Source organism: Odontesthes bonariensis, chromosome 1 (assembly GCF_027942865.1).
Source record: "Odontesthes bonariensis isolate fOdoBon6 chromosome 1, fOdoBon6.hap1, whole genome shotgun sequence".
Lineage (NCBI taxonomy): Eukaryota > Metazoa > Chordata > Actinopteri > Atheriniformes > Atherinopsidae > Odontesthes > Odontesthes bonariensis.
The window spans coordinates 15,022,284-15,048,588 of NC_134506.1; the positions used below are offsets into that span (position 1 = coordinate 15,022,284).

The following is a 26,305-nucleotide window of genomic DNA, read 5'->3' on the forward strand; positions in this document are numbered from 1 at the left end:
TGACAATGTGACACACACACACACACACATACAGACATACACGCTAATGGCACAAAATCCAGTCAGCAATGAGCCTCATTTTCAACTCTCTCAGTCTGTGTGGTGAGAGGATCACCTGCTTGTACACAACATTGAAATATTTACTCTCCATCCAGAGGACATGAAGTGAAAAATTATCTTAGTTTATTCAAAATAACAAACACGATTGCTGTGAAATGACTTTTCTGAAAGAGAAATTGCATAACGACTGACCAATATGCACCTTAATCTCTCGTAAAGCTTTCATAAACCAGAGGATTTACATTTACAATAGCACACGGTCCAAATCATACGCCTTAATGCCACTAATGACTTGCTTATTAAGTAAAGCTTGCTGTGAAGGCCTTATTCATCAGTGAGGTATTGTTCTGCAAGAGAATTTTGAAATGCATCATACTGAATTTTTGAGGGATCACCTACTTAAAGATGTTTTCTATATTAAAAGACTTCAAATTTAAGAGATTATTCCTTTGAATGGTCCTTCTTTCTTTAAAGAATGAAAGAACGTTCAAATCAAATCATTTGATTCTCAATTTGGGAAGCTGAGTAAGCCATTTGAAAGTGAACATAAAAACCAACAGATGTATCCTTTGGAGACAATCACCCACGCCTACATCAGATTAACAACAGGCTGAGGTTGTGAAAGCAAAGCACTCGTAAAACTGGGCCCACATCTTCCCTTTCTTTAAGTGCTTAATTACCGTTTTAATGAAGGTTGCTGTTGACTGGGCAGTGGAAGATCCACAAACATGACGCAGGTTTTGTGTGACGCACAAAACCTTTTTTTCTGCTCAAACGCTGCAAAAAAAAATCCAACTCGGTATTTTCTTTTGGGTCTCCTTGTACATTTGATATTTAGTGGGTTGAGTAGTAAGTCAATGATCCAACATGTTTGGTTCCAATGCATCCTCGCATTTTTTGCAGGATTTTTCTAAAAACAAACAAACAAACAAACAAACAAAAAAACCAATTGGTTCATGGTTTTAAATATTTACTAACTATTTCGATTCAGCTTTATATTTAAAGCCTATTCAAAGAGATATTATCATTATCAATAGGATGGTGATAATCTTCCTATAATGTTTTCCGTGGTCATAAATGAAGAAATTCTCCAAAGCGCCTGTAAAACGTGGACACTTCCTACAGTGTTCACACCCTCCCCCCTCCCCTACATTGAAAGAGGGGGCAGGTCTTGTTGTAGTGTGCTCTATTACTGCTTCAGCAGGTGATGTTGTAGCTCACACGGGGCTAGAAGAGCCTCCTTACTTATCTGGTTTTAATTAGAGAGGTGACCTGGTTTCAGCACCGCGGCGCGTCAACAGCTCCAGAGTACAGCGGAGATTTGCCCAGCCCCTCCCCGCCCGGTACGCCTGACAGAGCGGGTGCCCAAGGCGCAGCCTTCGCGGCAGTTTCAGCACCAGTGGCCAGCCGGAGCGGAGCTGTCCACACATTCAGCACTTTTTTTTTTTCTCTCTCTGGAGGGGGGAATCGGACGTCGGTCAGTAAGACAGCCAGGAGATAAGTTACTCCTGTGCGCTCCGAAACATCTTGTTTCAGTATGGCGACAAAATACGTTTCCCGTTTCGTCCTTCTCTGTCTTCTTGCCCTGAATGTAGTGAGCCAGATATCCGCCTACCCCACACCTACTGCCTCAACGGATGGTGAGTTGAAATTAATGATGGCAAGGGAGCATCTGCATGAAAAGTATTTTTGGAAAAGGACAGCGGGCCTGATTTAAAATGCCATAAAATATGTTCACGCAAAGTCTCTAAACGCTGGTTTCAGCACACGTGATGTTAAAGTTGAACAACAAAAAGTAACAATTTGTGTAAAATGTGTTTTATATGCTGCTTTAATTGCTCCACTTTGGATACAGCTGTAAACCTGTTTACAGAGAAAACATCATAGAGCAAAAAAGCAGTGGCTTTAAAGTTCAGCTCCCGGGGACTGGCGGTGTTTTTAACTGCGCCTCGTCGCTTAAGGCCGCTGGTTGTCTATTTTCGCAACAGTTTAATCTTTTGTTTGGTAATCCGATTAAGCTTTGCCTCTGGTGGAGAGTTAGGACAGCAGAAACACATAATTTCATATCAATCTGAAAGCTCAAATGTAATCAAATGACTTTAATTCAAATACGAAAATATTTGAAATGGTTTTTTCTAAGTGTAGTTTCTTAGAATTGTTAGTTGCCATGTACATTTGTAACCTTAAAAATCTGGGCCACAATTTACATCACATTTTTTTTTCTCTGTTACAGATAGAACTGTGTACAATAGACAGCTGACAGAAGAAAGACCACTACAAGAGCAGGTGAGCGCCACTGTCTCTATGCCTCATAGCTAAATTTCTCATCCAATATCCGGACAAATGGGCTTTATGGTCACTTGTCAAACAACCTGGGTATTATCCCAGCAAACGTTATTAATCAGAGCTTATATCCTGAGTGGAAATGATGTGTTTGATATTTGTCATTTCCTCAGATTGCCGAGGCAGTCAGCGTGAAGGCTGCGGTGCAGTCAGCTGGTAAGAGGAAACCCCATTGCCAATCAATCGATGATTTTATTTCCTCCTACTGAGCAGATTCAGGTTGCAGCCTTTCCTGTAAAACAGACCTCAACTGTACTGAGAGCTAGCTAGAATCATGGAAATGTGAGATGTGTCCATCGTCAACATTAGTGTGTTTGTTTCTGCTGCTTTGCAGAGAGCAAGCATCCCACTGCCCCGAAGGATGTAGAATCAGAGCAGGATAGCGATGACTTTACCATGCTAAAGTCTCTGGCTGATGGCCAGAAGTCAAAAGAGGCCTCCAAGGCTCTCGTCAACAAAGAGGATCAATACCTTCCAGATGAATCAGATTCGACCAAGAGTCGACGTCTTGCTGACGACTACGACTCCACCAAGAACGGGATGGACTATGGTAAGTACCAAGGTACACACTCTCAACATGCACATTTTCCTTAGGTAGATGTAATGGGGTCTCAGTCCCTCTGCTTGTTTACCCCTATCAACAAGCACAGGCGTCGTGCTGCGTGCTTCTGTCTGTGGCTGGCAGGCCACCAGGCAGACATTTTAAGAAAGAGTAGGCAGAGGAAACACGTGTGATGGGGATAAGCACAGACAGATAGAAAGAGTCAAAGACAGAACACGTGAATCCAGGAGAAAAAGATTATCCACTCCCTCCCTGGCACTGAGGTTGTAAAAGCTAATGCTCTGCTACAGTATCACCTTCTTCTTTTATTACTTCACTGGGGCGTTTTAAATATCATACTGGCCATGACTGTCTCATCTCCAAGCCTATATGGAATGATGAGGAAGACTGCTGCTGAAGCCACATTACGACCATTTTCTACCAATGCCCAGGCCAAAGCACGGGCCTTCAGTTATTTTAGAGTTCATACCCCAAACAATAATTTGTGCAGTTTTGTCTCAGTAGATCTTATCAAATATGCAGACGTTTTACTGCATGTAATTTGATCATCGGTATGAAGCTCTCTCTGAGGTGAGGTGACTCAGGCACAAACCGCTGAGTGCTACACTTCCTCGACTCATGCAGTCATACCGGCAATGACACAAAGCTTTTCAGATTACACTTCATCTCCATTTGGCAAGTGCCACTAGATTACATTTCAAATTGTCTCAAGTAAGGCAAAAATAGATGGAGAAAGTATACAGTATACAGCTTATGAATCAATTTGCCAACACAGGCAAATATACTCTGCTTATTGATATTAGGGTTAGGTTTGAAACTTGCGAAGCCGCGGGGGCTGCTATGTAAGCTGTTGCAGTTGTACATTTCTAATTCAGTAGTGCAGATAAAGTAGGCTGAATATGACAAATATTGAAAGAAGGAATTCATGCACAGACAGATTTAGCATTTTATTGTTCAATGAATGAACAAAGAAGCAGTGACAGTGTAGAAAAGAGTGCCAAATGCTGTGCTGAAAGGGTTTTCTATCATCTTTTAGACTGTTGTTAATAATAGAGGTAGAAAAAACATTAAGTATATTCATGGAAACTGACAATGTGACACAAATCAAAAAGCATGTTCAGTCAAGTAGATGAAGAATTCAAACAATACTCCACAAAGGCACAAAGCTTGCAAGCCTGTGAGGAAAAGTATTAATGAGATTTGTGATTTCCTTGCAGATGACCCGGAAACCTTCCGCCAGATTGATGGTACTCCACTGACAGCTGAAGATATTGTGCAGAAGATTGCCAACAAAATCTATGAGGAAGATGACAGAGGGGTGTTTGACAGGATCGTTTCCAAACTGCTCAAACTGGGGCTGGTAAGCTCTGAGGTCGCGCTCCCCCTCTGGTGCTCATATTGAATTCAACCCAGCATGCTGCATGACATTTTCTCTACAGGACCTCTCTCTATCTCCCTCTGCACAGCATTTTTCCTCACTGGGAGATACAGAGATGTATAAATCACTTTTTGATCCATCATTTCAACTGTGAATGACTTTTTTGACTCTCAATAAGTAGTTTGGTGTTGCCCTAATTGCACCCTTACACAGACCCCCTGGTTACGGTGATCAGTATGTGACACCGAGAGTTTTATACTGTTGTTCTGTTACATCTTATGATGATAACTTTTTTTTTCTCTGTGCCTTTCCGTAGATCACAGAAAATCAGGCAGATACTCTGGAATACCAGGTGGCTGAGGCTCTACAGGATCTCATCACCAAAAATGCCAAGAACAATGAAATTGAGGACACTGAGAGCAATGACGAAGACACTGGAGGAGAGCAGGATTCAGACAAGGTACAGCCTGTAAAGTCATGAGAGCAGCGATTAAAGAATGAAGAAAGATAGCAGCAAAAAACAAAAGCTCTGTCCTTTCCAGGACAAATGGGAGCCACCAAGGCGGCGCTACAATGAGGATGAGGACGTGGAAGAAGATGATGAGATTGAAGACACGGTGGACAGGGATGTAGAGGAAGACATGGACAAGGCTGACAACACCTGGGAGACAGATACGGAGGAGGGCAATGAGGTGAGCCCTCAAGATGGGCTCCAGGACCTGCAGTACTTCCCAAACTTCTACCGACTGCTCAAAAGCCTCGATTCAGGTGGAAACACACACACGTCGAGGTCACTGTGACATTTAAAATCACAACCCAGCATCTTTTAGCCAAACGCAGTAGCTCCTCAGAATAAAGAGCAGGGCTAAATTGAGATTGTTGTCATGGTAATGTTGTTTTCAAGGATGAGTCAGCGCTTTTTTCCCCTTCTTTGTTTCTTACACATCTTGGAAAGTGCAGATGAACAACACTCACTCACACACACGCACACACTTATTATTTCCTATTGTCAGATAATGATCTTAAATGTATCCTTTGCTTTGCTTTTGCAGATCAGGACACACAGGAGAGGGAGACGCTGATTACCATCATGAAGACGCTGATTGATTTTGTGAAGATGATGGTGAAGTACGGCACCATCACGCCAGAGGAGGGGGTGTCATATCTGGGTAAGACATGCTAGAATATCAGCACCGTCTGCTCTCAGGGTAATGATCCAATCATGTTGTAGATCTTCAGCTTGGCAGGCCATCCTTGTTCTTGGGAAATGTAGTTTCATAAAATATTTGTCACTCAAAGTCTTTCCCCAGACATTCCCAGAAAAGTGGTAGCGAAGCAACTCACTTCTTCTATGGAGCCATGCAACATTTTTACAAATTTCATCCTACTTTTTACAGAGGCCACTGAGACTGCTTTACTTTAGGGAAAATATGATGGGAGCAGATACCTAGAAAGTTTAGATTTTCATTTTATTAGACAGTATTTCTACTTTTAGTTGTATTCAGAATCTTAATTGATATTCTTGATTTATAGCCATCCTAGGTTTGTGCACATTTCTAGATACCTGGCATTTCTGTTTTTTTAAATCAATTCATGCCAGAGACACCAGTCCTGTCATGTGGAGTGCCCTCAGGGTTCTGTTTTGGGCCCTGTGCAGTTCCTGTTTATGCAAACAATTTTGTTGAATTCTTCCTCTGAGTTCCCCAAAATTTAACTCATGTTAACTTAACTTAACTCAGACATCAGTCGGTAGTTAACCGATAGCAACTTTCAGCTAAACTCAGAAAAGACTTCTGGCATAAGAAGTTCTTATGGCTCCATAAAGCAGTTAAACTTTAGAAATGTGAGTGTTGTGTTTGACCAGTCATGGGTTTAATTGTCATTCCAAATGACTGTTTGAAACTATTTTGTAGTTAGAACGCTGGTGTGAAAGAAACCATTTTTATATGTCTTAATAAGAAAGCCCATGACCCTTTTTGTGCATATCTGAAAGAATAAAACACAATTCTCTTGTTTTATCATATCCTCTTTGTTTGCCAGTCAATTCAAACAATAACTGCATACGGACCTCGTATAATAATGTCAGACTGATTTTAAACATGTTGTGCAGGTTTGTGTATGTGTGGCTTAAATTGAGATAAGGGATTTAGGATTTAAGCATCAATACATCCACTGCTTTACCCACCATGTGTACACACAGATCCTTATCTTGGCATGTTATATGAGTGTTGTTCGTGTATTCATATTGTGTTCTGCTGGGCTAATGTTCCCCTCCGCTGATGCAGTGGAGTGTTAACCTTGCACAGATAGATAAATATCAGGGGCCAGCTGTCACATCAATAGTCAGTGGAAAGGTCAGCCACCTGTAAAGGACAGCTGTCATCTCTCTGTGTTAGCTTCAAGGAATCCCAGACCCATCACGTCCTCTGGATAATATGATATTTTTTTTCTCTGTTTAAATGACAGCTAGTCTTAGACCAAAGATAAGAAAGAAGAGATGAAATCCTCTTTCGGGATGAGACTGAGTTGTACTTAAAAATCAGATGAGCAGATGTGGTCCAATATTTTTTGAAAAAGGCCAGTTTATTAGGGAAAAGTCCACTAAAGCTAGAATTTTATAAATTAGGCTGAAGCGTTATTGTCATAGCTGATTCATGTTTTAAGTATATAGTTCTGAGACTGCAGATCATAAGTCTCAAAAGTGTACAATGATGTCTTCATATTCCTTGTTTTTCCAATCTCTCATTTGGATTGATTGGATTGAAATGGACTACATTTACATTGTGCTTTTCGAGACTTGTTGACCACTCAAAGTATTTTTCCATCACAAGCCACATTCACCCATTTAAACACAAAGCACTTCTTAATCTATACAGCATGTATCTTACCATAGACTAGAATATATTACAACGAGTACATCCAGCTTCAAGAGCACAGTTCAGTGATTTGACTAAGGTAGGCCTACTGTATGTAGCTTATAAAGATATCAATCAATTCTCCCTCAAAAGATATCAGGAACTGGCCATTTTTGTCACTCATAGTGGAGCGAATGACTATTCCTGCTTTTCCACACCGGAAATAAACAGGCCTATAACATTAAACAAGATGTACGTTTCCATGACAACACCTCTGGCTTCATGTTGTGCAAGTTCTGAGGAAATAATCAAGTGGAATTCCGCCATCACCTAGCAACATACTAAAGCCCTTTCCCCAGCCTCCACCCTCCACCCAGTACGTCACTGAGATACACCATTGAATACAAAGAGCTGTCAATCAACTCTAATCTGCCAGTGGGTGATGCAGATCTCAAGACAGAGATACAGAGAAACGGAGCGGGGGAGGAAGAAATATGATGCATGTGTGAGTGGGCAGAGGAAGAGGACAAAATAATGGGCTTCCACTGTGCTTCTACAGGTGTGAGGGGGTGGACTGTATACATAGAAAGTACAAGGAAGAGTGGGGTTGTTAGATAATAGGAAATAAAAGCCTGGAATGAGCACATGCAAGAGAGGAAATTTCAAGCCTCCTTGATGCTCATTTCAAGCAATGAAATCAAGCCTTCCTGTTTGTCTCGTCTCTTAGTTGTCCTTCTGACCTAATATGCAGACCAGCATGCAAAGCTGGATTAACATCTGGACCAGATTTTGATAACATTGTGATAACCAGCTGCCGCTCCAGTTCTATCTAAAGACACATTTTCACCTCCCAAAGCAATCTTTGACCACAATCTCTAAAGAATATGTTACAGTTTAAAGAATATTCGTCTACTACAGAATAATTGCTCATTTACTATAGCTGGAGAGGGGCTTCTTCACTATGTGAGGAAACATACAAAAAAATGGTTTATAAAACTCATTAATTAAGCAAACATAACTCTCCACGTGAGAGGATGATTTCATAATTACTTGAAAGGTTTTTGTGGCTGCATTACAGTGTGATATGAACTACGTCTTAAATGCTTGTAAATAGGGGGAATAGGCTGAATGGGGGACTTGATACGAAAGATGAGATTTTGACTGACCTCTTCGATGTGTGTATCCGCAGAACATCTGCATCCTTTAGTATGAACAGAATGTTTACCCCCTTTGTTAATCCAGAGAGGACTTGTTGTTCCATTGAGCCATGTGATCTCTTTGGTTCTCCTACATAATCCACATGAAAACACAATGATGACCCCTGTAATCGTTAGAGCATGTCCTGGGGATTACCTAACAAATTCCCAAACAGATACAAAGATTTAGAATTAAAAGGTAACTCTTGTGTGTTGTTTAAGAGCAAATGATGACAATTTTAGGGTAATGGATCTGAGGAAGAAAAAAAATCAGTTTTGAGACAGTGAAATCTGAATTGTACACAGATTACTGCTTTGAAGCTAATATAATCACTGGAAATGACAGTGGAAAAATACAAGGTAATGTTTAGCATTATTGAGATTCTCCTGAACCTTCTTTTCATTAATTAGATGGAAATCCCTTTTTAATGATAATAACCCTCTGAGTCACACAGGAACAGCGTGGGACTTTCAAATGGTCAAGAGGTTTTCATTTATCCTCTGCAGAGTGAACTGACAACACAATGCTAATTTATTCTGAAGTAAATGTTTGTCCTGTATTTTTTTCCAACTGCAGAGAACCTGGATGCTATGATAGCTATGCAGACCAAGAACAAGCTGGGCAAGTCCCTCGGGACTCCTGACCTTATTGGACTCAACGGTAAACTGCCTCCCAAGTTTTCCTTTGAACATGTCAAACATCGATAAAATCGTGTTTTATTGAATATCAGAGGAGGCAATTAAAAAAATGAGCAGACAGGCTGAACAAGATATTCATGAAATGTGGATTGATCGCGTTTTTATTACATGCATATAAGGGAATAATTTAATCAAGAATAAAAGTTTCAGCATATTTTCAGGTCTTTTTCATCTTTTTTGAGAAACGCACCATCTGTACGCTATTGCAGCATTTGGTTTGCCTTAAAGATCAGAATTCTGGGCAGGAAATGAATGGATCTCAGCCAAGTTGAACACGTTCCAGTTGCAATACCACAAAACCAGTATGATTTTCTCATTGAGGTGCTCCCTCCTATTATTAGCGATACAAGCTGACTGCAGCATTTTTACACAGTATTTTGTGCACACTAACATGAAGCAACGTGTACACTGACAGAGATTTGACATTATTATGTGTGTGACAGATAAAAAGAGACAAACTAGCAAAAATGCTAAAACATTCATTACTGAAGCTATCGCCACTTTTTTTTTTAAAACTGGGCAGCCAACTTTGTGATTTGGAAATGACTTGGGGAGGCTTTCCAGTAAGGTTTTTCCAATTGGAAACTCAAAAACTTCAACTTCCAGGTTCAAAATGAACACACCATGCTTCTGACCAGGAAATAGTCCTGAACACAGCCCTCCAGAAAGAAGTAATTTGCCATTGTTGAACATTAAACCTACATATCTGTGTGGATACAAAGCTACGTACTGTATGGTTTGTTTAATCTGTACTGAATTAATCTTTAACTGCTCGCCTGAGAGCAAATGCTGAACTATTGCTCTAAGTATCTTTACCCGCATCCAAAACAACCCTTTTTTTAACACTATATGCACTGTTTGTTTGTTTGCTGTAGGGAAAAACTTTGATGAGGATGATAACACCAAAGCTGAAGCTGCTAAGATGCAGAAGGAATATGAGAATCTGAAAGACTCGACCAAAGAGGAGCAGCCATCAACCGAGACCAGTCAGTCCTCAACCAAATCCTGATGACCAGAAGAAACATGACATTTATTTCGTGATTTGATAACCAGCTAAAATGATTTGATACAATTTTACCATTTTGACCCCCGCAAATGATAAGCCGTGCCCATGTAAATGCATGATTTATTTTCATTCGTATTTTTCGTCATGTTTTTTTTTTTCCGGTTTTGTTTTGTGCCAAATGTCCCAAATAAATACATGATTCACAAATCACTATAGCAAATTCTCACCCCATCACTTAAATGAAGCGAAAATGGCTTTTAGTCTTCCTAAAATGTAAATGTGTAAATGCAGTGTAGCCGATACCATTTCGGAAAATTAGTTTTTACTCAGCATTGCTAATAGGAAACAACCACCACCCTGTAGTCCAGGCCAGTCACTAAGCCCCTGCTTGTCTCTGAACTAGGCCAGTCTAATAACACTCACCGGAAAGCTCGTTACAGCTTCTTTTATTCTGTGTCACTGCCCACTGTACGGCACGTACTTACCAATATAATCCACCCACACAAACAAACACATACAAAGAGATACATTAAAATGGAAACGCAAAGTTAAACATAGAGCAGGATTAACACAAGATAGTTTTTCCAGCAAAAGATGAGGGGAATACTGATAAAATCAACTAAGCTCTGGGTTATGTCTCTGTTAAAAGGTGGCACTGACTTGCACTATACAATATTTACAGAAACATTAGGGTATATGTCAGAATATAGATCTAATTTGTGATTAAACTATAGTCGCAAACCTGATTCTCAAACAGTAGATATCAGATTTATGTTATGTCTACCATTTTTTCTTATACACTGGGGCTTTTTATTGAACCAGTAGCAATGTGTCTTATTGCTACTTATTACTTATTGTTTTCATTGCTACTGTGGTGCAAAAAGAAGCATAAGTCTTGCTTTAGGAAAATTTTGTGGTGTAAATAACGGATAAATCTAAGATAGTCCTTTCTTACTAGTTGGTATAATCAAGGCTTTTGCAAGTGTTACAGTCCCTTAGAGAAAGTAAGTCTTTTTCAGGCATAAAATGATCTCTAAAATTATTCTGTTCTCCCATTTTCTCTTTCTGTTAACTTCAGATCAGCCTGGTAAGTCAGAGACTTATCTGGAGGCCATCAGGAAGAATATCGAGTGGCTGAAGAAACACAACAAAGAAGAAGGCAAAGATGGTGAGACATGTTCCCTTACTAAAAAATAGATGAAAGAAACAAGATACAGGCCTGAATGTGTCATGGGGATATATAGCTTATTCATTCTGAACTGATCTTCCTTCCCAAATCTCTGCTGAGTTGTGAGACCTACAGACCATCCTCATTTGCAAACTCGGAAAATTTGAAGACTCTCCTCTTAGCCCCAATTTGCAATTTAAAAGAGGGGGGAACCGAGATAAACGCATTACTTCAGATCTCATGAATATGGATCATTCTTAATTAGCCTGTCGTAATTGTTTGTAATACAGCTGCCTTGTTCCATGACAGAGCTCGCTTGTACCTGGTTCTCATCGTTATCATGTGCTGCTCTGTGAAAAAGAGATGTAGTCGCCGATGTAACACAGAGAGCCGAAGTGGAGTTGTTTGTGTGTATTTACATTTGCTGCCTTTCCTATAGTGTAATTCTCAGGATGTGTAAAGAAGCGGCATGTGACCCAGAAAACTACACCATACTGCAGAGCTGTGAAAACTAGTGTAGCTTCACCCACAGCAGTGCACTCATATAACTGGGAAGGCCTACAGTCAGGCTCTCCACTGTGTAAAATCAATGCCCAGTGGTGCTTAATTAAGCAGAGGAGAATGAAATGCTAATGAGTTCTCACCATCCAGGCCATTCATCTATTGGAGATGATCTCAGTGGGACATCTCTAACAAGAAAACAAAACAGTTCAATCTGGGTGAGATCTATGCTCTTAAAGTTAGCTGGCCCGGTCTAATCCTAGCTGAACAATAGGATAAGAAGTTATAGACGGATGGATTATAGACAAAAACAAAGTCTGACCCAGATTCTTGTTTGTATCTTAAACGCAGAAGGAGAAAACAGCAACATAAACTGACTGACACTCAGAATATAGTGCTGAAGAGTGGAGGGGAGTAGAAGGCCAGATCAGCAGGGAAGTTTTGTTCGGGAGCTCATCTTTAACCTTGCCCTATAAAGGACACCTTATTAGCATTCAAGGGTGCGGAACGGTTGTCCGGGACAACAGGGGGCTATCCGCCTGCCTGTCAGGGAAATGAGACAGGGACATAATGGCGTTAGAACAGACACACAGTGTCATCCAGTTTTCCCATAATCTGACACCATACAACAAAAATGAAACAGCATTAGGTCCCTCTTTTCTAAATCACCATGTAGTACATTAAGCTCCTCTTTAAGTCCTCGTCCTTGCTCTCTTTCTCTTTTCTGAGAAAAGTACAGCTGGAGGAAAACAAAAGCCTTTTCAACTGAAAACAGTGTCATAGAAACAGAAAGGGAGATGGGCCATTTATTATGTTTACTCTACCAGAAGAACCCATTAGGATGATCTCAGCAGACTGCGTGTCTGTGTGTTAATGAGTTCATATAACTCTGTGTGTGTGTGTGTGTGTGTGTGTGTGTGTGTGTGTGTGTGTGTATACGCCTACACACCACAAAGATTAGCCAGAGGAGCAGATGGACACAGAGGCGACACCCTGGTTTTGGATCTTGGCCTCTCACAGTCGAGAGATTGCAGGAAGTGGTGTTGCTTGTGATCCCACTCTGTTAATCCCTCACACGTCATGTGTTGCACCAGCAACTGTGTTCTCAAGCTATGAAATGAACTCCATAACTATAAATGTTGCCACTACAGTCAGCTAGAGCACTGAAAGGAGTCGCTGCAGCTTTTTGCCTGCTCTGAAACTAATATTCTACAATGATTAATAACACAGTGTTAGGTAGTCTAAATATAGCCGCATCACGCTGGTGTCCAATGACAGTGACTTGTCAAGGGCAAGGTGAATACAAATAGCACTTCAAAATGGAAATGTTTTATTTGGGACTTGAAAGTCATTGAAAGAACAATAACTGTTATCATGTTTCTCTATGACCTTCTTATTGCATGATTAAATATTGAATGTTCTCAGCATCAGACAAACACGCTCTGACCTTAATCCTTCTTGGAGCTTGTTTGGGTGTGCCATCTTCAGAGGACACTGCCTCAAGAGTTTAGCATCTGCTTTTTCCGAGCCATAAAATCCTCACGACCATCCTGTCTGAGCCTCAGAGTGTAAACCCATCTTTCGCTGTATCTCCAGATTATGACCTGTCCAAGCTGAAGGATTTCATGGACCAGCAGGTGGACTCATATATCGAGAAGGGCATCATCGCCAAAGATGAAGGCGACACCATCAAGAGGATCTACAGCAGCCTGTAATAAGACCTCCCATCCCCTGGCCCAAAACACAGGACTGCAAAACCATGACTACTTACAATTATTTCCCATAGGATGATAAATGATATACTGTGTATTCTAGACTATCTGCTTAGCAGAACCGGTTTACCCTCTCAAAGACTCCCAAAATGTACCAAGAGATAGAATTGAATAATACTGCTGTCAAAATTGAAAGGTATTCCGTAAGTGATTCCTTTCTCAACTGATTATAATTGTACACCAAGATCGAAGAGTAATAACATGTTCAATTTTTTCTTGAGGTGTCAGACTACTTTATGTAACATAGTCCTCATCACACGTTACCATTTACTCCAACTTGACTCCAGAGGGAAATTAATGTTATGGGAGAACGATGCTATAGCTTTGTTATAATCATTCTTTCCAGTACATGTTTTTGCAACAAACACTTTTATCAAATTGTACTCATTATATGTAACCTGTCTTAGCTTATTATATTTTTCCCAGTGTTTATGTAAGATCTTAATATATTCTTGCTTTTTACTTCAACAAAAAAAATACAATATATTTGTGGTTGTGCACCTTGTACTCCGCTCTTCCGTTCTGCTGTAACTCACCTGTAGCCCACTAGGGGGCAATGTCTGAATCATCAACACTCTCTGCATGTCTCTACTGTGAGAGTTAAAACGTTTCCATCTCTGTAGAGGCAAAAGATGAAGTATTTTTAATTGTAAATATTTGTGAGTTTTTCCTAAAGTTCTAAGAGCAATTAAAGCATTGCCTTTTCTTTACTTGTGGTCTGAACTTTGACAACAAAAACAGGGTTTAAAATAACATTAAAAGAGAGATCAGATTTATTGTCATGCATACATGCATACACACGAAATTTGTCCTCCGCTTTTAACCCATCCAGGTTGGCACCTGTTGACTCACACATGCACAGGGTCAGATGCCATACACTGTGCAGAAATAATGAGCCACTCCTCATTTATTTTTTTTTTTTTGCATATGTTATTGTAATTTTCCTACAGTGGTCTTGAGCAATAGTTCTCCAGGCTTTCTGAAGATCTTTCAAAGTTTTAATTTAGACATTGGCTGGCTGCTTTTTCACTCATTTTCAATCCAGTTGTTGTACCAGACCATTCTCAGAGTTTTTTTTTTTTTTTTTTTTGTTAAGTCGCTCAACACCGACTTATGAATCGATCACACGTACAAAAAAAAGATACCCATCTCAAGAGGTGAGCCGGTGTCGACTACAGACAACTTAGCAAAGAACCAATCCTAAATTATATCTAAAGGAAGTTTCTTGTACACGCAATTTATTCTCGTTTCTTTAGTTCTCTCTACGAAAAAAGACAAACATTACACAGTTCGTACAATAGTATTTTTGCTCCAACAAGGCGCTTCCTGAAGAGCTATTAGCTGAAAAGGTAGAATATCTCAGCATGGTGTGCAGTGCGTCCTTAAAAATCTGTGGAAACTGGACAAATCGAGGACAAAAGAAGAAGTGACTGGCCTGAAAACTATCTACAGCAGATGAGCAGTCTCTGAAAAAGATGGTTTTAAAAAACAGGGGGAAAAAAAATCCTACAAAGACTTGGCCCGGGTACTAAGAGGTGCATCTGCCCCCTTTGGTTGATCCATCTACTGTTCACTGAAGCCTCATCGGAAATGGTCTCCATGGAGGGGTGGCTGCCAAGAAGCCGTTCTTAAGGAAGGGAAACGGGGAGAAAAGGCTGAGCTATGCCAAATGACACAAGAAGTGGATTGATTGAATCAGTGGCAACAGGTCATAGGGAGGGATGAATCCTCCCCAGAGCAGAAAGACATTATCCAAAGAAGAGCTTTGAAATGTCCTTCAAGAAGCCTGGAGAACTTATGGTAGTGGCTCAAGTCCTTTTTAACGCAACGTACTCACTGAAGGAGATGTGCATTGTGACAAAACAAACTTGAGATCTTTGTGTCTGGGTTAAATACATGTTTATTCATCCCAAATAAAACCAACAGAATTTGAAAGCGCAACTACAGTTCTCCACACCCCACACACAGGAATAAAACATTCACACTTTAAAAATAGAGCTCTCTGCCCGCTGTTTCTAAAGGCAAAAACTTCTACGAGGCAAATGACATGTTCAAAAGGCTTGAGTCCATCCACCGCCTCAGTTTTGGGGTTTTGGGGTTTTGTTTAAACAGGGTAAACACTGATGAAGAAGGCCTGAATGTACTTTCCAATGAGCCTATTCTAGGAGGAGATTTAGAACATCACCGGCGGTTAGCAACAAGCTAATCCTTCTGGAAATGCTTAGCGCGTTGTGTGCGAGCGTAAGGGAGGGAGTGTGACTAAACATAAGCAGCAGGTGTGTTCTGTACAGCAGCTTCGCAAGCATATGCAGAATGGATCGGCAGTCGTGAGAACAGTGCCCAGTAAAACTGTACAAAACAGAAGTAAGAAAATACATCATATTCTTAGCATTTCAATAAATAAGAAGGCAAACATGACACTTGTTCAACATGGTAAACACAAGAAAATAAAGAAAAGCAATGAGGCTGAGGTGGTGGTTGTGTATGTGGGTTTGTTTCCGAGTCAGGGCTTCAGGTAAGCGGACCACGTCTTTATATCTCCTGGTATGAAGTTTTGGGGGCCGTGTAGTTCTCCTCATTGGTCCTGCAAAGGTAAAAAATAAACAAGCTTTAGTCAGGGAGTCCATCACAGCAGCAACACTTCCAATATAACAGCACGCACACATTTTTTCAAAACTTGTTTTCTCTCATCCTGCCACTGTTTTTCTGGTCAACACAGAGTCTAAGTCCACATGTTGATCCCAGTCACTGCACAAGGCTCTCACATCAAAATCTCAAAATGCATCAGAAACTCAGCACACCATCGCCTAAAAGCCACTTCTGATATACAAACCATCTATTTAAGAATGGTCATCCTTACTACTGCAGATGTTAAATCAACATAAAAAAAAAAAGCATGTAAATTTACAATTTTTATAGTTTTACAATTGAACTTTAAGGGCAAAAGACAACAAAAGAAACCTGCTGCGATAGAGAAGTGGATATTCTTAGACTTAGTCAGATCTTCTCATAAATCTCACTGTAAAAAAAACAAACAATAAACCTGAGAGAGGACAAAAAAAAAAAAAAAAAAAAAAAAAAATCAATATCTTAAAAGACAAACATAAAAGACTCAAGCTCACTGAAATTTAGTCTCCTAATAACCCCTCTCAGGGAAATGTACGCTGGCCCTGCAGATTCCAAAGTTATCTATTTATTCCAATGATTCAGTGAGAGGAAAGCTTGCCTAATCCAACACAAATCCACTGTTTACAAGCACATTTAAACTTACAGTGTGTAACAATAAAGGCCTGTGAGAGGAAAACTGTATATTTTATTATAAAACTGTTTAGGTTTGTCTCTAATCACTTTGCTAGGTCTCACCACAGGTTAGACTGGCCACAATACCGGCTTAAAAAGCACAGAGGAATACTGTAATATGAGAAAGTACTTATTACGTAATGCAAGAACAGGCTACAACGCGTCAATCTACCTTGTAAAAGGAGCAAAAACATTTAGAGGTGAAGGGATTTCAGGATAGACGAGGACAGAAAACAAGAATAAACACGCTCCTGTAAGCAAACTGTGCATTCTTCATTGTCTCTTACCCAGTTTATCTGATCACAGGATATCTCAGCTGCGCATGCAATTTGAAACTGAAGTCTTGAATGAAACAGTATTTCCTATAACCTGTTCAACTACTTTCACGCTTAGCGTTCATTTGCACATTGTCATTGGACAGTTAAATACTTGACATCACACAAAGTTGATTTAAACTTGTTCTTCTTCACCAAACACTTGGTCTGACTCGTAAATTTCCTTGTATTCCGATTTCGTGTATAATTTGTCGTGTGTGGCAATTATTGCTGTGACGCATGTCAGATGTGTCAGGGGCCCACGAGTCATCATTTGATAAACTTAATGTATACGTCTATGGATCCCTTTACAGATTTTTGCCTGTGATGATGCATAAATTTGTTACATGTTGATCGTTTCCCCATGTTTTATCTTTGAATGTTAAGACCACTGGGCTTATGTGCGATGAAATAGTTATATAAATAAAACTGCCGCTGTCACTAAGCTTCATAAATCAAATACAGAGGATGATCCAATAGTGCACATTTTTATGTGAAACTGCAAGAAAAAGCATTTAAGTTCCAGTCAGGTTTTACCAACACGTGGGATGACAATAAATTGGGAGGCTCACCCTGAATGACTCATACAACAGCAGCCCATCAAAATGTGATCTTCATAAAGTGCATCATGGCACCAACAAAGAAGAGTTTTGAGAAGCTCGCGACAATTTCTGAAGGGCTACCGATTTCCTACAAATGGAGGAAATTCTAAACGGCGGTCATCCCTCCCAGGAGAAGTTGAGCAACAGATTATTCCAAAAGCGAGGTGCGTCATAGTCCATCAGGTCACAAAAGGAGCCAGGTGAATGTTTGCACAGTGGGGTTGCAAGGAGTAGGCAGCTGCTCACCAAAAAGAACATTACCCCTCTATTGTTTGCTGAAGACGTGAACGAGCCAGATGGCTCGTGAAAATGAAACTTGCTGCTCACATGAGAACCGCTTTGTCTCTTAAAAGGGAGCAACTGTATTCAAGCGTAAGAATCTCATCCCATCTGTGGTGATAGTATTACCACGGTTTATGCCTGTTTGGATGAATGTGGGTCAGGGACGTTTGCCACCATTAATGAATCGTACCAGCAAATATCAAAGGAGGACATCAGGATATCTATCCATGAAGGGAACGACAACAGCAGCCGAAGCACGCGTTTGTTTTTTAAAGAAAGGCTAAAGATGAAATAGTTGATGTGTTGGAGTGGCCTGATTTAATCTGACAGATATTTTGCAAAAGTACCTGAAGTGAGCATTTTGTGTTAGGAAACTCTCTAAAATCCCAGGGTTGCAGCTTTTTCTCTAAGTTCCAATGAGCTAAAATCCTTCAAGCTAATGTGAAAGACTGATTTGACAACATGCTCTGGAAACTTGCAGTTATTGCAACACATGGAGGTCAAACTATATTACTGACAGCAAAGGTTTACATACTATGCCCTTACTTACTTGCCTGGTAAACAAGTAATATTGTCAGTTTGTTTAATTAAGTTGTCTTTATTGACTTTTAGCACCTGTTTAAAGCTCTATTGATGGTTTTTAGTCATATAGTTTTTATGATTCTAAGTGTCCACAAACTCTAAAGCACTTCTGTAATCTTGACTCCCTTTGTAATTTCTTTTATCACCCTGCCATTAGCCTACCATAACCTTGTAACTCTTTTTTTTTTCTTTTTTATGGTTATAAGTGCAAGTGAGAGGAGGCATGTTTTAAGACCTAAATGAAAGTTGGGTTCTTGGAATAAGGTGGCCAAGGACCGGGTACTGATCAGTCTGCTATTCCCTACAGTTCAGCTTTGGAGGTTTGTGGTTCGTTTGATCATAAGCAGGAAGCCGGACAGGCATGCAGTCCGTGTTTACCCTGGGACCGAGTGGAAAGAACGGAGTGGCGCTCTGTTTGCCTACACACAACAAAGTGCACAAACTGTTTCGCATTATGGGATTCTTCCAATTCTGTCTGAAGCATTTGCTATCTTCAAGTTCCGTGACGTGTGTTCATATTGGGTCTGCGCAATGTATAGAAAATGTCACGAAACATTAATATCACAAAGACATTTTGAGTTGAAACAGTGCAAGCACAGGTGCATTAATGGGGGCTGCATTCCGATCTTTTGTGCATGTTCTACAACTCACATTGACAGTGGCAGAAGTGGAATGCAGCCCTTGTAGATACATCTGAGATTAGCACCATATATTGAAATAGTTATTTATAGATTGCAAGTCATATAGTAATAGAAATAGTCAACGATGGCATCGCATGTTGCATGTTTTCATAATATCCTGCGGCACTAGTTCATATCGTCTTTTATATCAGCAGATATAATGAAAGCAAAAACTGGTGGAACTGCCAGAACAGTCAGTTGATGTTGCAAAAGGAAGGGAAATAATACGGAGCTGTTACGGAGGGAACAATTTCCACTCTGAAAATACCAACATGAGCAAATCAGAATGAGCCTGAGGTGGAAAGAAAAAAAAAAAAAACACTGTTTGTGTCTGATGAAGTATCAGCTGCAGTGTGACTCAGTCCTCTCTAAACTGATAGTACCAACAAGGCTTTTTTCTATGTGAATGGGCGCATGCCAGGCATCCACTTCTACTTCATTACTGAGCAGGCATGAGAGCGTTCTCTGTCTCAACAAGCTGCATGAGGAGGACAAGCACAGGCCTGCTTCAGCAAGCCAAATCTGCTAAATACCTGAATGTTGCGTAACATGGCATCCGACTACTACAGCAGACTGGCACAACCCTGAATCTCATCTCAAATCCTTTCATCTGAGAGAATATTTTCACACTCGAATTCCCGCTGACCGGGACTTCTGACAATCACCCACTGAGCTCAGAGAAGACAGCCGGGGCCACATTTTCTACAAATGGCGCAAGGCTGGGATTATCTTAATGGTGGCCTGAGTCTGCGAGCTGTGATCATCAACTTTTTGAAAAAGAAGCTGTAACAGCAGCCCTGGCATAGTGTGCAAAACACACACGAGCTTTACCGAGACACTTACCTGCCTTGATTAGTTCTTAGGAAAAAAATGTGATCATACTTACCAAAGAGGGCTCCACACTGGAAAAGTATTTTCAGGTTACATGAAGTTATCAAACCCTAACTGATGCTGTGAGTAGCTTCTTATTCACATCCCGCGGTCATGGAAAAGATATTACTCTATTTCAGAAGGGTCAAATCAGGACACAACAGGAACAACTAGAATTAGTTTTAAAATTGTCCAATGCATTTTCAAAGCCTGGAAAGAGAGTGCTAAACCATCCTCTTCAAGGAAGAAATTTGGATGTTCGGTGAAATCAAATTGAAGAGAATCAAAAGTAGAATTTGCAGCTTAAATAGGGAAAGTTAAAGCATTTCCAAAAGAACGATGTTAAGAGATCTTTTTAAGAAGTTTTTTTGACCGAGCAGGTCAAAAAAAAAAAAAGAAGCTTGTAATCTCTAGGATGAGGGTTGGATTCTGGAACAGTGTAAAATAAAAGAAGGTCTAATGAGTGCAGATTTACCCTGTTCCACAGTGATGGGTGCAAAAAAAGAGCAATATTACGTGCCCAAAAAAAAAAAAAAAAAAAGGTCAGCTGATGATATGAATATACTGAATGACGAGGTTTCCCATCAAAAGATTTGTTCCTCCCTGATGATGACAATGACAGGATGCAAACACACAGAGTCCTGTAATTTCTTTTTTTTTTTTTTTTCTTTCAGTGTATCTGTCTACAGCTAAGCACCATCAATGGTAAAGATGGCAGGTAGTAACATTACTAAGCCTTTAGGATCCTCAATTTGCCTAAACTCCAACTAGAAGAAATTAGAGACTAGGTGTTCCGGGTGACACTCTGCTGCCAAATTTAAAAAGAAATGTCTAGCAACTACTGCACAAAGTGTGGTCTGAAAGAGTTTACACACAGCAAAGTAGCCGCCACTGGCTGCGAGTCGCTCAGCTCCTCACCTTTCTTCCTCGTCTTTCAGCCTGCGCGCAGCCTGCTTTGACTGTTTAATTTGCAAGTCCAGTCTGTGTAAGAAGTCTTTGGCTGACAGCTCCTCTGGCTGAGTCTGGTGTTGGGGTGGTTTGGAATCCTCGGGGGGAGGAGAAGAAGATGGCGACGGTCCCTCAATATCCTGCGTCACAATACAGGACGTATCCGTCTCCTGGCATGTTGTTTCACCTTCCCCGTCTGGAGATTCCAGAGACAGTCCATTAAAGATGTAACGCTTCTCCGACACCACGGGGATGTTGAGGCTGTTCCTCAAGAAGATGCAGTCATTGCTGAACAGCTTATTGGCTCTCTTGATTTGCTCCATCTGGCATATTGGGGTGACAGCAAAAAGAGCAGCGTTTAAAGTCTTTCTCTATACGGAGTCACCTTTCTTGTTCTTGAAGCATGTACTTCATCTTTGACCCAAGGAACTAAAATGATCTTTTAAGCCCTTATTTACATGTGATGGAACTTTCATAAATGTGTTTTTTTTGTTGTTGTTGTTTTTTTTATGTACACATGGCTTTCAATGTTTAAACATTTTCACCCCTGACCGGTGAGAAATGCTTCACTGCATCTAAAACATCTGCTGAAATTCAGTAAATCTATTCCTTATGATTATGTACCATGACAGATGTGGATGTGCCGAGTGTACACGAGGGATGTGTTCGGAGTGGATTCTCCTGGAAATCAGAAGTGGGTATACTATATTTGTGCTTTCCAGACTTGGAGAGTTGCTGCTAGTTTGGTGTGGCAAAAGCTTGTCTTTATGTTGTAATGTGTCATTCATCAAAGTAAAAACCCAGCTGACACACCCAGCTGTGGACCCTGTCACTGTGACCCTGTAACCTTAAGATAGATGCCCATTTTACCCTACTGATAAGCTATGATATGTAAATGCTAAACTCATAAACTCCTCACTTTCACCTCCCTAATTGGACTGCCTCGTCTTTAAGAGTAGGGTGCAAGGGCATGACAGAGTAAATTCCCACACATGCCTTTAAATCATAATTATCCTGCTGAATTTGAGTCCTTGTCAGTCTTATTGCTACATTTCTGTGTCCAGGTCATAGACCATTAATTGACTATAAAGAAGAATCAGAGCAGGGTGAGGATGCAGCTCAAACAAAAAATTCAAATTCAATGTGTCCACATAAAAGTATAGAAGCATGATGTTGTGGTTAGCTCCTTTTATAATTCAGAAATTAGTCTTTGCAAGTGATATCACATCTCTTATCAAGGTAAACACTAAAGCACAAAGTGCTGCTGTGGCAGAGAAGCAACCTTACCGTCACACCGTATTTGAGAGCAATCCCTTGCAGAGTATCACTGTCTGTAACCCGATGCTCTATGTATTTCTCCCCCAAAGAGGCCGTGACACTGGCCGTGCTTCCGTACGAGCGGATTTTGGTCCGGGCCAGGCTCTGGGACAGTTCGCTTTCGGACTCGGAACCGGACCTGGACCGGGGGAAGATGGGCTGGGCAAATCGTCCTCCTCCATCCCGCATCGGCAGGACGGGTGAGAACTCCGCCATCTTCTCTTGAATAAATAAAGAGCCTGATTACCTCCGTTTGTTTCAACACTCCAGCTGACTCGAAGCAATGCAACTAAAGCACTAATTCAGGCGGTGGAAGTATGCCATCCCGGGACATATTTAGCGCGTCAGCCCAGGAAAAAGAGGCATGTTTAGGGACCATTACCTCACAGCCTGCTTTTGTCATACATCCGCTACTCTGACGTAAAAACGTAGAGAACGTTCGAACGTCCGCCAGCAACGGCAAGATTATAATTTCCGGTTACGCTTTCAAAATGTTTCACAGGCGAACATGAAAAATAAAAATTTTCCTCGGAATAGTTTCAAAATTCCAAATCTACGAGAGTGCAAAATAACCTGGAGTGAACTCAGGCCCACTTCATGTTTTTAAATGAAGATTCAATCGTTGTGATTTCCTGATCAAATTAAGTACCTAACTTCCGGTAACTACAAGCAGCAAACCCCCTTTTTAAAAACTTTATTAATAACACATTCATGTTACAATACATAATAAACAGCTAAATGGTTGAGATAAATATACATAGCATACAAAGTTGAAAATAGAGGGAATAAACTGAAGTAAAATTACACTAAAAATAAAGCAAGTAAAGATACATTCAAATACCATCAAATTATACCATATCACACATAATAATAGGGGGTACCAGTAGAGGGTAAGTTTTAATTAAAGAAGTATTAATATCTTAATTTTCCAGGGTGCCTTTATCTATTGATAATATACTAATACAGAGCATATTTAAAACTCATCACAAAACAAGTTTTTACTTGGAAGAAGCTGAAGAAAAATTACCTTGTTGAAAGAATTGTCTAAAAGCAAGACAATTTGATTCAAATATGAACTTTGTTAGTTTAATATTGTCTCCAGATAAACACCTTTTCTGCAATATGGACCGAGACGTCCAAGATTAATAAAGAAATTTAACTCCAAAAATTAGTTCTATGGGGAAAAATACAATTCAACTAAAAAGGAACTCATTCTCACCTTTGTAGACGGAAGAAAAAAGTATGGAAAACAGCTCATCTAAAATTTAAACTGAATTTCAATGGGAGAAAAAGGAAATAGGAGGTGAACAAAACTAAATTATGAAACAATTTTTCAACTAGTGTTGATAATATGGTTGCAACATACGTTTAAATTTCTCAGTCAGTCTTAGGTTATAGTCAGTAGCTCGTTTTCAACAGCTCCATTGAGCTAATAGCCATTGATTATATGCTTAACCCTTAAATGTCCGGCTCTACCGTTTGGTAGTGCATATTTGTCAGTCACTATACTGCACCTTATTGACTTTTTTGTCAATAATTCGTGTAGGTAAACTTGTGTGAGCCATCTGTACCACTTTATTTAGGTATGTAATGCCAAAAGTTATCCCTTCACTTTTTCAAATTTTGATACATTTACAGTTAAGTGATATCTCAACCATGAAGAAAAATTTAAGAAAATAATTCTCTCTTGCTTTTTTGGAGTGAAAGGGGTGGATATTAAAGGGCTAATGAAATCATATACTGGATATTAACAGTCATAAGGAAATCTAAGACTATAATTTAGCAATTTGTCTTCAAAAAGCCATCATCAATAAGCTTCCACACTCAGCTGTTCGTGTGCAACTCATATATGAAAATAATGGTCAAGGTTTGTACTCTGATTATTGAGATAAAATGATAAAACGGATTAGCACCTCTGGCCCTCAGGTGAAATCTGGTCCACTAACAAATGACTGATAACAAAATAATTGTAGATGTTTCTCAATACTTGTATATCTAATATTGTTTGACTGAAGGTACTCTGTGATGGGTTGTTTTTCTTCCAGTCCTTAAAGGAGCATTTTATCAAAAAAACTTCTGTGTAACCAAAATAGTGCAAATAATGCTCATTGATTTTTGACCAGGTGCATGATTTTGGACCAGTCCTTATTGGACTGAACAATAAAATACTCTTATGGTTAAACAACTTGTGCTATGCACCAGAAGAAGACCAGAACAGACCAAACACATAATGAGGAAGAAGAAACGGAGTCTTAATTTCACACTGGGTGGAAACATTTAGCTGGTGTCTGTGACCAATAACCACGGCACTGTGATGTGTGAAGTTAATGCTTTGAGTGGTGCCTGTGAGATGAGAGTGGTTAACAGTCCCATGACCAACCATGCATGAAAACAATGGGTTTTCCGCTATTATCACATTTCAAAAGCTACAGAGATATATAAGAGATTTTCCTAATCTGGAAATTCCAAAGCTCTGCCAAATGAGGAAGGTACTTTTTATAAAAAAGAAGAAAAAAAAATCCATATTCCCTGTAATCATATTGGCATCAGCTACAAAAGTAACACGTGTAACTTTATTTTTAGAATGAAAAGTAAGAAAAATGGTGGTGCTGTAACGATAAAAGGATTTAGAAATAGAAAAACAAGGAATTTTATCTCCATCCGTCAACATACTGAATAAAGCACATTTTTTAATTATTTTGGAAAATATTTGTCTTAATATTAAACTCGTAATGATAGTCAATAATTCTCTAGTTCCTATGTTTTTGTTTGTTGCTTTGTTTTCTGAACTGGCTTGTCTGTTTTTTACAAAGAAGGAAGGTAGTGCGGGATGGATCAGACGTTTACTCTGAGAGGTGCTCCTTAGTGGGGCAGTAAAAAGTATGATGAAAAGAGATCAAGGAAGACCCGGAGAAAGACCAAAACACGCAATCTTCAGGGGATAGAATTTATTCTTTGAGTCTATATTTGTTGAATTTTTGTAGTTGACTGTGTTGTTTTCCACTGAAATGATCCAAATATGGTTAGTTTACACACAATTTCATTTAAAATGTCAGCTTTTCAAGTATGTAATGTTTTTACGGCATGATTTTTCTGCACCCTGATGTGATTCTATCTCCATAGTTTCCACACACATTACAAAAAAAACAAAAAAACTTTGCAGTTTCTTTTCTAGCTTATATATTAATTGCATTATTGACATCATTATTATCGGACAGCATCCTGTGGCCTGTCTGTGAGGATGCTGTAAACCAAGGAGCATCACGTCATTTAGTCACTACAGTTTGGCAAAACCCTAAAGTAAGATTAATTATACCAGCTTAATACAACATTTATGTAATAGCCAATCTGAGAACTTGTGAAGAGCAGATCTCTTCTCATCATGTATTCATTATTGGATGGTGGTGAGTGGAAAATTTCACTGCCTCCTGTCACTGCCGTCTGTGCTCTCCCTATTGTTAATGGTTATTCAGAAAGCAGTGGGGAACATTATGGTTGTTTGGAGTGTTACGTAAAGAAGTTAGTTAATTTACTTCAACAAATAAAATATACTAAGCACTATACCGTAGTATGCACACTGGTTCATATTTTAAATGATCTTGATATTGTGTTAGTGAAAGATGATGTCCTCTTGGCTCTTTTCAGCTGGAATACGAAGGCTGCAGGTGTCACTTTGTGATGCATGAAACCTGATTCATTGAACAACAAATGCTGGGAAGAAACAAGGGGACGCATGATCTCTGAATGGTTTATTTATTCAGTCAGTCTCTCATGGTTGTAGATGGTGCCTTGGTAATCTCACTGTTTGACATTTTCTAATGGAAATCAGGTCATTAAACTTGTGCAAAAGTACAAAGAGAGACCAGGAAG

The 26,305-nt window shown here is 39.8% G+C and overlaps 2 protein-coding genes across 2 annotated transcripts; one reads left to right on the forward strand and one right to left on the reverse strand.

Moving 5' to 3' along the window:
* The first annotated feature begins 1,256 nt into the window (after positions 1–1,256).
* Positions 1,257–14,250, forward strand: scg3 (secretogranin III). Its single transcript, XM_075478454.1, has 12 exons — positions 1,257–1,700; positions 2,294–2,346; positions 2,517–2,559; positions 2,738–2,953; positions 4,183–4,325; positions 4,660–4,803; positions 4,886–5,111; positions 5,396–5,512; positions 8,972–9,055; positions 9,969–10,079; positions 11,178–11,267; positions 13,365–14,250. Exons 1-12 carry the CDS (start codon positions 1,598–1,600, stop codon positions 13,481–13,483), a joined length of 1,449 nt encoding a protein of 482 aa, XP_075334569.1. The 5' UTR covers positions 1,257–1,597; the 3' UTR covers positions 13,484–14,250.
* Positions 14,251–15,416: 1,166 nt separating this feature from the next.
* Positions 15,417–22,905, reverse strand: lysmd2 (LysM, putative peptidoglycan-binding, domain containing 2). The gene is made up of 3 exons (XM_075478466.1): positions 22,406–22,905; positions 21,089–21,441; positions 15,417–16,124 (listed from the first exon to the last, which is right to left on the reverse strand). Exons 1-3 carry the CDS (start codon positions 22,649–22,651, stop codon positions 16,073–16,075), a joined length of 651 nt encoding a protein of 216 aa, XP_075334581.1. The 5' UTR covers positions 22,652–22,905; the 3' UTR covers positions 15,417–16,072.
* Positions 22,906–26,305: the final 3,400 nt, after the last annotated feature.